We start from the raw sequence: 12,806 nt of genomic DNA, 5'->3' as shown, positions 1-12,806 counted from the left end.
TCCCATCACTTCAAAACTCCTACTCTGCAGTGCGTCCTTGACCAATCGCCTGAGTTCATTTAAATCAGCTTTCCTAAAGTCTAGCACTTTCACCCTACTAGTTACCTTACCCACTCGACGTCTTATGGTGAATTCTATTATTAGGTGATCACTGTCCCCCAGATGGCTACCGATCTGTAGGTCCCCTACCATGTCATCCCCCGTTGCCAATACCAGATCCAGTATGGCATTCCCCCTAGTGGGACCGTGTACCTCTTGTGTCAGGTGGAGGCCCTATATATATAGATAGATATATATATATCTGTATATATATAGATATAGTGTGCACCCCTCAGCAGGATGGCTAACCTAAGAATTTTTTTTATTGACAATCTGCAAGTTTGCTTTTACTGCTACATCTGCAAGTTGTTGTGCCTTTTTTTTTTCACTGACACATGCTATGTTTTACATAATGTAAATGTAACTTTTTTGCCAGGCTCCAGTTATAAGGGCTGGGTCCAAATATAGGAGTTGAATATCAACGATAATAAAAACCAAAAAGTTTGGTTGTCAGTTAAAAGTTTGCAACAAAAAAAATCTTTGTGTTGACAACCCTACTTGATTGCAGCAATGGTTTTATACTGTCCTGCCCCACCCACCAGGGGCTCTCTACTCACTTCCACACCCTAATGTCCCCAACTGCACCCTGTATCATGCTGCCTACTACCCCCAGTCCATGCCCCAGCTGTACCCCTGCCAGCCCTGCTCCTGTATCCCAGCAGACCTCCAAAGAATCCTGCCTGCCTGCCTGCCATCCAGAAGTATTACAGGCATCCTGGAATGCAGCAGCAGCAGCACATGGTTCAGAAAATGCTCCCTGCATGGTGCTGTGCTCCTGCTTGAACACCAGGTGGTGCTGCTGTGCTCTGTCTGTCAGAGATTAAATCAAGCTGCAGTTGCTTAGTGTTTTTGCTGATGGCAAAAACATTTTTACTGACTATACTGACAGCCATTTTTAGATTTTTTTTAAATTTATTTACTGACAGTTGGCAACCCTATCCCTTGGTAGCAAAAAGATGTACCACATCACTGTAAATCCAGTTGTTTATATTAATCCAGAAGTATGCACATTTCTTTACAAAATAACTAACGTACAAATGAAACAGTTTATTAAAATAGATTATTTAAATTTAGGCTTTCTACTTTGTGAATCAAATAAATGTACCTGGGAAATAAACCTCTATCATACTGAGAAACACATGAGCATCTCTTCTCCCCAGAATTTCCCCAATAATTCATTCTCTGGCAGAGATAAGATGTAGGTTTTCAACACTGCATATGTCTAGTTACATATAGTTACTTTGTATAGAAAAATACAGTTATGGATAGTTTAAAAAAATAAGCAGTTATTTGTTCTTGTGCTTTCTGCAATTGTATGAACAAATGTGAAATTTCACCTTCAAAGTATAAACATTATTACATATGAAGCTCCAAAATTTGGACCTCTGGCAGCCCTTCTGTTTCCCCTGCTGAGAGCCTTTGATTCCCTGCACTGCTGGCAGGGTGCTGGACTCAGGGTTTAGACTCCCCAGCTGTGGAAGCCCTTTGGCTTTTCCCACCTGGAGTCTGTGATCTCCCACACCCAGCAGCCCTGGAGGGACTGCTGGTAGTTGCACAGTTGGGGTCTGTCCCTGATCCTAGCAATCATGCAACCTGCCATGTATGCATGGCATGGCAAGATGTGTGACAGTTGGGATCAGATCCCATTCTATTATAAATCAATCATGTACCAGTGGCCTGTTTGATCATATTTAGACACTGTTACCTATACCCAGTTGCTGATTTATATATATATATATATATATATATATAGAGAGAGAGAGAGAGAGAGAGAGAGAGAGAGAGAGAGAGAGAGAAGGAAAACAATAAGATTAATGAAAATTTCAGAGGTTTGATTTTTTCATAAAGTTAATATTTGAGAGCATTCTTGCTGAAGAAAAGGTTTTTAAGTAGACATGACTAGAGACTCCAAGGACAAACATAGATAAGTGTTTGCATTCATGAACTGAGGAACTTAGGTTTAATGGAACTGTAAGTCAGAACACTGAGTTCTGTTCTTAGCTGTGACTGAATTTCTGTGTGACCATGTCTAGATCACTCATGCTCTGTGAGTATCTGCTTACCCATTTGTGACATGGAAATTTTACTGTTCATCTACCTTACAAGGGTAAAGTGAGGATAGATTAACTTGATTTTTTTTTAATTAAAATCCTTATCAGAAAAAATACAGAGAAAGACAACCACAATTATTAGTATCTATATCTTTTTCCAGTAGAGTGTTATGATTCAGGATACCCTGTTAGGAGGAAGAGAATCAGTTAATATATTTGTATTGCAAAACAAACTAGGTAGATACTTAGTAGAAAGAATACTGTGTTACTAATAAGCTGAATTTGGCAACAAGGGCGAACTGCTGGCTCATAAAGAATTAGTAGGTGTGCTGCTAGTAGGTCAAGGGAAGTGATTATTCCCCTCTATTCAGCACTGGTGAGACCACATCTGGAGTACTGTGTTCAGTTTTGGGCCCCCCACTACAGAAAGGATGTGGACAAATTGGAGAGAGTCCAGCAGAGGTCAGCAAAAATGGTGAGGGAGCTGGGGGACTTGATTTATGAGGGAAAACTGAGGAAACTGGGCTTATTCAGTTTAGAGAAGAGGAGACTGAGAGGGGACTTAATAGCAGCCTTCAACTACATGAAGGGGGGGTCGAAAGAGGATGGAGCTAGACTGTTCTCAGTGGTGGCAGAAAACAGAACAAGAAGCAATGGTCTCAAGTTGTAGCAAGGGAAGTTTTAGGTTAGATATTAGGAAGATTTTTTTTCACTAGGAGGGTAGTAAAACGCTGGAACAGGTTACCCAGAGAGGTGGTGGAAGCTCCATCCTTGAAGGTTTTCAAGGCTTTGTCTGGACAAAGCTTCGGCTGGGACGATCTAATTGGGGTTGGCCCTGCTTTGAGCAGGGGGTTGGACTAGATGACATCCTAAGGTCCCTTCCAACCCTAACTTTCTATGATTCTATGATAGATGAGATTCAGTGTTCCTTAGAAGCCTTTGTTCCCATCTTATACCTAAAAGTGTGTGTCAAACTTTGTTGCAAATATCATGTCTCTTCCTGCAACAGATACCTTTGGGTATCTTTCATATGCTCCAGGGTGTGGGAAGCACTTTAATTAGACCGGCTCCAAGCACCACTCTAATTAAAGCACGTGCAACATCACATGTATTCAGCGTCCCGTGCTTCAAAATGGTGGCGGGGCCACTTTAACTAAAGCTCATTGGGCAAGCTTTAGTTAAAGTGGCCCTGCCACCATTTTGAACACAGGACACTGAATACATGTAAGATGGAGGCTGCTGTAGCATGCTAATTAGCAAGCTCCAGCAAACTCACTTAATCAAGTCTGCTCCAACATATGCTAACATCCAGCACTTGTATAGGTGCCCTTTGAGACTATTTTGATGGGGCATTTATTTACACTACCACTCACTGTTCCCTCCAGGATTAGTTATGGCACATTACAGAAATCCAATCCGCTGTGATACGTATTAAGAATGTGCTTTCTATGGGTTTATGTTTTTCACAGTCTATAAATATAAAAGTCTCAGTTATGAAAACCAATACTGCAAACACTTGCACTATTTCATTAGTCACTACATTTTAAATAAGGAGCTATAATGAAAGTGCTTGCTCAACTGTATTATACCATCAGCAGTGGCAAAATTAGATTTATGGTTAAAATGATGCTTTTATAATAAGCTTCTGTTTTGAGCTAGCTAATGCTAAAAGAAAAGCTCTTTTTAATGCTAAATTTTTTTCTTGTTTGGTCTTTACCAAAACTTTTAGGATGGATCTTTTGCTACACTAATCCTTTGAACTATTCCATTTTGCTGGAAAACCAGAGAAGGAGCTGACTATAAATATTTTGGTAAAGGGCACATGAAAAATGAGGTCAAAATGTAACTTTTTTCCTTAAATATTTTTATTATCTTTAAATAGATGATTGCTATTAAAGACACAAATAGTGACATCACATAAAATATGGAAGAGGTACAGAAAGAGTAACGTACCATTATGACCTAATTAATACCAGATAAAGAAAAATAAAAATGGAGTTTGAGTAGTTCATCTGGTTCCTCCTAAATGGCTGAGATGGCGTATTAACTGTTTTGCCAATCCTGATGAAGATCCTTTTTCTTTCCAATATGTCCAGAAACCTGTGTAAACAGAATTGGCTAGTGACTTCCTGCTTTGTGCTTGTATCTTGTGGTCAGCCTCAGAACAGCTTCTGTCTGATATGCCTATGTTCAGCAACTCAGCATCCAAGATGACAGATTAAAACATTTTATATAGAAGTGAAGAGAGTAGAAGTATAGCATTTGGTAGCAATCTTATGGCAGGTCCAGAAGATCTAGAAACCAGAATGGTCTTACTCAACCAAAAACGATTAATAATCATTATAGTTTTGCCCCATCTGATTCTTGCAGATCATGCTAGCTATAGACAGTTTCAGGGAAATTGCATACAGAAAATTCTGTGGCAGCCAAGGAGGAAGGCATCTGTGAAAGACCTTGGTCTTTTGTATCCTTTGAAATAAGAGAGTTTGTATTTCTGATTCCAGCTGATGGCAAATAAATCAATGTGAATCATACACCATTATGGAATAGACATTGAGGACAGAAACCTTCCATGTCTCCTCTTTACCAGTTCATGAAAATATACAGCAATATTAATGTATGTGGACATTTGCTAAATTTTGCTGTTCATTTAAGGAAAGACTTATTCTGGGCTCCAGAATGTTCATTTGTAGAGATGTTTCTTGTGTCTGTCACGTGAGCAGTTTTGTTGAAACAGATATTTGGATGTCCATGTTATTTTTGACATTGTAGAACACTGTTCTTAGTTACTTTCTGGGGAGCAGAGATGTATGACCTCTCCAGCTAGAGTTCAAGGAAATTAGGCCACGTGACTCTAAAGCCTTCAGCATGCCATATCTGTTGTTTACAAATGTATGTGAGGGCTGCAAATAATTTCAAAACAACCTTGGCTAGTTTGGAATGTAAGACTCTACTTACAAAACACCTTTGGAATTTAGGAGCGTACTTACAAAACACCTTTCATAGACAAGCCTATGAACTTCACTTCATAAATCTACTGGATACAAAAAGTCACAGACTCAATATAGACATTGAATTTATGACATAGTACAACCTGCTTGACATCTGATTCACCAGGTACCTGCCTGAACTTACCTTTTACATTTCCCCCCCTTCCTTCCCTCCTCTCTTCCTCTACCCTTTGATTTCCTAATTCCCAGCTATTTACTTTTTAACAGACTGCCTCTTTTTTACCTTGGAGAACTCATCACTACAACAGTCTCCCTTGCTTACTGTTGGCATTCCTCTACCCAACCATTGCTACCACTACTACTAAAAAGCCAATAAAGTACTCATGAGGGGAAACAATCATTTCTGACTTGTACAGATGACCAGCAGAAGCCCTAAAGTATGGGATTACCAATACCCACTGCATTACAAAAAAACCCCAAAAAACCCAAACATCTCAACCATATCATGGGGCTCACAAATACGTGACTCCTCATACTTCATATACCATTTATTGATCCAAGAATGTACCTCTCCTATCATACTTTCCCTTCCATCAAACTTGTCAAGTTCCATCCATCTTGAAGTGATTCATGTTCTTTCTCCCAATTACTTTGTTTAGAAAATAATTTGAAAACTTTAATAATTAAAAAACCTACTAATTTCCAATTTAAATATGTATATAACCAATTTGTAGCCATTTGATCTTGTGCTGATGTTGTCCATCACTTTAAGCAGCTCTTCTCCCCCTAAATAGTCACCCCATACATGTCTTTATAAAAAGTAATCACATCCCTTCTCACCCTTCATTTTGCTAAGCTAAACAAGTACTTTTAAGCTCCTTTAATAAGATACATTCTCCATTCCCTTAATTATGTCAGTGGCCCTTCTCTGTACCTTTTCTAGTTTAAATTTGTCTTTTTTGAACACTGGCAATCATAATTGTACGCAGTGTTCTAAATGAGGTTTTGTCAATGCCTTGCAGGGTATATTAGTAACTCATTTGTCTCTACTGACTATAATCTACCTAATATACTCAATTTGCTTCTTGCTGTATATTTTTCCCAGCATGGGGATATGTGGCTTTCTCCCATATTCCACTGAGTTGGTAGCTGAAAGTTCTTCTAATCAACAGTGCCAAACTTGATCCCAGCAGGCTATTTCCTTACTTAAGTAGAGACCATTCCTGGAGAAATTTCTGTCCAGTCACTGATTGAATATCCTACAATCTTTCCTATAGCACCAATCTTTCAGCCATCTGGTAATCTTCATTATCTGGTCTTCTTGGAACAAGAAGAATCCCAGTGAAGATCATTAAAACTTCAACCTCCTTAAATGTTTTCCCCAGACTAACATAATTGTCCTTTAGTCTTGTTAGTGGGTGCACCTACATATTCATTAATGTACAGTAGTTACTGCACATTTAATTTAGTAAGTACTAACTAAATGCGCAGTAACTAGAGTTACTGAGCAGTAGCACCAGTGAACGCCATTTTGGTGATGCTACTGCACAGTAGCCTGATAATATTGCAGGGTAGTATATTAGCACTGTCCATGCTGTGATGCACTACTGTGCAGTTTTTTTAGGCTACTGCGCATCTCATGTAGACATGCCCAGTGAGTATCTGATTGTATTGTTTGTTCCTACAAAAAGAACAATTAGTAGATTCTTGTCTGCCCCCATCAGAAACCATCTCAACCTCAGGTTTGTCCCCATATCTTTTCTCCCAGCAGACAGCCCGTGCTTCTGTTTCCATGTCTCCCATTGTGAAAGGGGTGAGAACTCTTGAGAATGAGTGCTCAGTAATATAAACCAGAATGTTCTTTTTGTCTTCTGAAGGTCTGCCCACCAGATCATCTTTTTCAGCAGGTGTCAGAAGCTCATTTCCATATGCACTCTCTCCTTTCCTTTCTTCGCTGCCTTCTAGAAATCCTCTTGGATTTCCATCTTTGCCTCAGCTGCATTTTCAGTCCCCTGACTTTATTCTCCATGAGTACTGTTGTGTGAGATTTTATGCAAATATAGCTGGAACCAGCAACTCACTCAAGAATCCTTGCAAAGCCAGCGGATCACGGCACTCAAGGGAGCCCACCCCGGCCCCAGCCCTGGTAAAATCTGTGGGCAAGGAAGGAGCCCCCCAGGGGGCACTTGCCTGCCTCTACACTAATGCCAGGAGCTTGGGGAATAAGCAGGAGGAGCTCATCCTCCTGCTCAGTGCAAACAATTACGATGTCATAGGGATCACGGAGACCTGGTGGGACTCCACCCATGACTGGACCACGGGGATAGATGGCTATGTCCTGTACAGGAGGGATCGTGTAGAGAAAAGGGGCGGGGGTGTAACTCTCTATGTCAAGGAAACCTACGCGTCCCTGCAAGCCGATATTGGCGACCAGGGTGGACGGCTGGAGGCCCTCTGGGTTAAAATCCGTGGGGAACATGGCACAGGGGACTTCAATTACCCAGACATCTCGTGGGAGGATCGCTCAGCAAAATCTGAGCAGTCGCAGAGCTTCCTCTCATGCGTGGATGACCTCTACCTGACTCAAGAAGTCTATGGGCCAACGAGAGGCAAAGCGCTGCTCGACCTGGTGCTGGCTACTGGGGATGACCTAGTCGGCGACCTAGTGATCGATGGGAAGCTGGGTGACAGCGACCACGAGCTGATCACCTTCACCATCCGCCGAAAAGCTGGCAAGTCGGTCAGCAACATGGAAGTCCTTGACTTCAGGAAAGCCGACTTTGACAAGCTCAGGAGGCTTGTCAGTGAGGCCCTAAGGGACTGTGACCACAGGGAGAGGGGAGTTCAAGAAGAGTGGTTGCTCCTCAAGGGAGCGATCCTCAATGCACAAACTAAGTCTATTCCATCTCGGAGGAAAGGCAGCAAGAGGGCACAGCAGCCCCCCTGGCTCTCCAGGGACCTAGCAGACCTCCTGAGGTTTAAAAGAAAGGCCTACAAAGGATGGAGGATGGGAGTCACCTCCAAGGAGGATTATTCTGCACTGGTCCGGTCCTGTAGGGAGCTGACCAGGAAAGCCAAGGCTGCAACTGAACTCCAGCTAGCTTTGAGCATCAAGGACAATAAAAAGTCCTTTTTCAGATATGTGGGGAGCCGGAGGAAAAGCAGGGGCAACGTTGGACCCCTGCTGAACCAGATGGAGCAACTGACAACTGACGCCCAGGAAAAAGCCAACATATTAAATAGGTACTTTGCGTCAGTCTTTCATCAGCCCCATGGGATGCCCATGCCCGCTACAGGGCCGGGAAGTCCCAGTGAGGGTGATCCCCTGCCCTCCATTAATGCTGACTTCGTGAAGGAACATCTTGAGAAGCTGGATACCTTCAAGTCAGCCGGCCCTGACAATCTTCACCCCAGGGTACTCAAGGAGCTGGCAAGCATCATAGCCCAGCCTCTAGCGCGGATCTTTGAAAACTCTTGGCGCTCTGGTGTAGTGCCCGAAGACTGGAAGAAGGCCAATGTGGTGCCTATCTTCAAGAAAGGGAGGAAAGGGGATCTGGCTAACTATAGGCCCATCAGTCTGACTTCTATCCCGGGGAGGATCTTAGAAAAGTTTATTAAAGAGGCCATCCTTAATGGACTGGCCGACGCCAACATCTTAAGGGATAGCCAGCACGGGTTTGTTGCGGGTAGGTCTTGCTTGACCAATCTCATTTCCTTCTACAACCAGGTGACCTATCACCTGGACAAGGGAGATGAGATTGATGTCATATATCTTGACTTCAAAAAAGCCTTTGATCTGGTGTCCCATGATCGTCTCTTGGAGAAACTGGCCAATTGTCGCCTTGGGTCCTCCACGATCCACTGGCTGGAAAATTGGCTCCGGGGTCGGACCCAGAGGGTAGTAATTGATGGAAGTCACTCATCGTGGTGTCCTGTGACCAGTGGGGTCCCCCAGGGCTCTGTCCTTGGACCCATACTGTTCAACATCTTCATTAATGATGTGGACACTGGAGTCAGAAGCGGACTGGCCAAGTTCGCAGATGACACCAAACTTTGGGGCAAAGCATCCACACCAGAAGACAGGCAGATGATCCAGGCTGACCTGGACAGGCTCAGCAAGTGGGCGGACAAGAATCTGATGGTGTTCAACGCTGATAAATGCAAGGTTCTCTACCTTGGGAAAAAAACCCCGCAGCATCCTTATAGGCTCGGCAGTGCTATGTTGGCTAGCACTATGGAAGAAAGAGACTTGGGGGTCATCATTGACCACAAGATGAACACGAGCCTGCAATGCGATGCTGCGGCTAGTAAAGCGACCAAAACGCTGGCTTGCATCCATAGATGCTTCTCAAGCAAATCCTGGGACGTCATTCTCCCCCTGTACTCGGCCTTAGTGAGGCCGCAGCTGGAGTACTGCGTCCAGTTTTGGGCTCCACAATTCAAAAAGGATGTGGAGAAGCTTGAGAGAGTCCAGAGAAGAGCCACACGCATGATCAGAGGTCAGGGAAGCAGACCCTACAATGACAGGCTGAGAGCCCTGGGGCTCTTTAGCCTGGAAAAGCACAGGCTCAGGGGTGATCTGATGGCCACCTACAAGTTTATCAGGGGTGACCACCAGTATCTGGGGGAACGTTTGTTCACCAGAGCGCCCCAAGGGATGATGAGGTCGAATGGTCACAAACTACTACAAGATTGTTTCAGGCTGGACATAAGGAAGAATTTCTTTACTGTCCGAGCCCCCAAGGTCTGGAACAGCCTGCCGCCGGAGGTCGTTCAAGCGCCTTCATTGAACACCTTCAAGATGAAACTGGATGCTTATCTTGCTGGGATCCTATGACCCCAGCTGACTTCCTGCCCTTTGGGCGGGGGGCTGGACTCGATGATCTTCCGAGGTCCCTTCCAGCCCTAATGTCTATGAAATCTATGAAATAATATACAAGTTGCAGCTTTCATATCCCATCCCAAAAAATCTTGAAGAAAAACAAAAATCAAAAAAGAGAAAATTCCATAACCAAAACCAAGAAACTACACCTTACCAAAACAACCCCACCTGCCCCACCACCACACAAATTCCACACCCAACTTCCTGTAAAAACTTTCCTGTTAACAACTTATACTGGACATTGTCTGTTTAGGCTTTTATGGTCTGGGTCAGTCCTACCCCAAATTAGGTTCAGCTGAGAACAGACAGAAAGCAAGCCCTCAAAATGCTGAGAAGCAAAAGTCTCTAGCACACTTAAAAATCCTGGTTGCTTCTTGGTGCAGCAACTAATGATCCAAAGAATGAAGAAAAGATTTGATTCTTAAAATAAGATGATTTTTTCTTGGTGGTCCAGAAAGCATTTTTCTAGTAGTTTTGGTCAGATCTATTGCAAAAGAGACTTCTAGCTGCCTAGAAGAGAATTTTGCTGTAGTGACAAGGAAAACTTGGTGTAGAGCAGGGTTCGGCAACATGTAGCCTGTGAGCTGGATCCAGCCCACAGAGTGTGGATCTGGCCCATGGTGGCTGGGGACCTTTCCCCTTACCTCACCTCCCTTTTCTTTTCCTCTGACTACAACCTTTGCTGAATTTGCCCCTCTGCCTGGTTTCTGGCTATAAGAATCAGCAGCTTTTCATGACAATGGTAAGTGAAGACCACAAGGCATACACAAGAGAGGGAGATCAGGGGCCAGCACTAGTGGCTGGGTGGCAACTGCCGACCTGCTGTTTGTAATGGTTGCCAGCATCTGCTTTAAGTTTTTCAAGGATTGCTTATGCTGTGCTAGCAGGATGCTTGCCAATATTCCCAAGTGTGCCCCAGCCACTGGCTCCAGCTCCAAACCCAGAAATAATTCAATAATGATGTTCATGGGCATCCCTTATAGAGACAATCTTGATAATTCTGTCTTCAGTGTGCTTCAGAGCAGTCACTGAAGATGGCTCCAGAGTATTTCCACCAACGTATTTCCAGGTTCAGAGACTGTGAGCAGACATGGGTAGGGCACAATGAGGAATGTCCTGACTGAGGCACAATGACATCAAGTCTAGACATACCCTAAGAGTAAACCGCAAATAATTAGTTCAGCCATAAGACTTGGTGATTTTTGTAATTATTTCAATAGACAGGAGCTTGGGTGCCTGTACACATGCTCTGACAAATTCTGATTCAAATGTGTTGGAACAGACTCCATTAATCTAATCAGAATGCTCTGGTGTGCTGCAGCATCTCATGTATTTAGTGTCCTGTTTTTCAAAATGGTGGTGAGGGCGCTTTAACTAAAGCTTATCGAATGAGCCCCCCACTGGCATTTTGAAATGTGGGACATTGAATACACAAGATGCTGTGGGCATTTTAAATTAAAGCAGCTCCTGAGAGCTGCTGTAATTAACCCACCCCAGAGCACATGTATAGGCATCTGAGAATTGCAACCAGAATGATCCTGGTATTGAGTAGAGAAAGGTAGGTAGCCATGTAGTCTGAAGTCAAGTGGAAGGCAGGTTCTCAGATTCAGTTAGTCTATAAGGCGCATCTCTAGCCTACCTTCTGACTTATTTTTGTATGGTTACTGCTGTGGCAACTGAGTGGACAGGCTGTCAGACACCTCTTGCTGCCTAAATGGAGATTTTACCACCAAATGTCCCTTTAAAAATGTCTTCTGCCTAATGAGTCTCAAATGACAGTAACCTTGGCTGTTTTCCAAGAGTGTTTATTCACAAAATTATTTTTGTGAACATAAGGAGGCTCTATGTGCACTGTCCCACTAAGCTGTGGCATCACTGCATGAGAAGGATGGGTAAGGATATACGCATGGAAGGGTCAAGGAACTGGGAAAGCATTCAGCCAGTCATACTGTATCTCTCAATAAAGCATCTGGAAAAAAAATCTTTTCCAGTTTCATAAATTAGAAAAGAAAGGGCCTGGGAAAAGCAAATCTATTATAGTTCAAATATATATTTTTTTCTTCCTGCAGGGTAAACCTAGACCCAGAGTTACTTGGATGAAAGATGGTCAAGCACTAGAGTCCAAAGATGTGGGAATTCGTAACAGCATTACAGACACAATCCTGTTCATCCGAAAGGCAGAGCGTCATCACTCAGGGACTTATGAAGTGGCAGTTCGAATAGAAAACATGGAGGATAAGGTTACTATTACCATACAGATTGCAGGTGAGAACCTGGTGACACTACAGTCAATGTAGAGAACTAACACATAGATCCTTCAGAAAACAAATGGAGAAACAATGAATCTTGGTGTTCTGCATGGTTCTGCATTCTCCCTCCAAGAGAAGAAATATCAATCTAGAAATTAGTGTGCTAGTCTGGAATCTTCTCTACCCCAGCTTTGTGAATGTAAAGTCATGGCATGAATGTGTGTATTATCCTATTGTTCCCAGGGTCAGTGAATGCAAATATAAGCTAAAAACAGGTCTATGTATTCAGAGAATTCTTATCTAATACAACCATAGAAGCGAGAAATGGAAAAGGCCTATTAGACCAGCTAGCCCTTTTCTTGAAGCCTAGTGGAGGACTGCTATTGCGATGGGCAACTGGTGCCTCTTGAGTCAGCGACCCGGGGGTGGGGGGGGGGAGGAGGAGGAGGAGCTCCCCAGCAGTCAATCTCACTGACCAGGGGGAAGGGAAGGGGGAACTCCCCCCACGGCTGATCTCGCTCACCAAAAAGCAGCTGCGCCACTTCTGGAAGGCCCTGCTCCCTGGCTGGCACTC

General features: G+C 43.4%; 1 protein-coding gene and 1 long non-coding RNA gene across 2 annotated transcripts in view; one reads left to right on the top strand and one right to left on the bottom strand.

Annotated features, from left to right (window-relative positions):
• Positions 1-12,806, bottom strand: part of LOC109280557 (uncharacterized) — an 87,616-nt gene that overhangs the window by 54,954 nt on the left and 19,856 nt on the right. The gene's annotated exons all lie outside the window — the stretch shown is intronic.
• Positions 1-12,806, top strand: part of MYBPC3 (myosin binding protein C3) — a 123,324-nt gene that overhangs the window by 94,310 nt on the left and 16,208 nt on the right. Inside the window, exon 28 of the mRNA XM_019477175.2 lies at positions 12,053-12,248. Within this exon, the coding sequence (XP_019332720.1) occupies positions 12,053-12,248 (196 nt within the window). The remainder of the gene's footprint in view (positions 1-12,052; positions 12,249-12,806) is intronic.

This window comes from Alligator mississippiensis, chromosome 2, assembly GCF_030867095.1.
Source record: "Alligator mississippiensis isolate rAllMis1 chromosome 2, rAllMis1, whole genome shotgun sequence".
Classification (NCBI taxonomy): Eukaryota; Metazoa; Chordata; order Crocodylia; family Alligatoridae; genus Alligator; species Alligator mississippiensis.
This window is presented reverse-complemented; position numbering and strand designations above follow the sequence as displayed.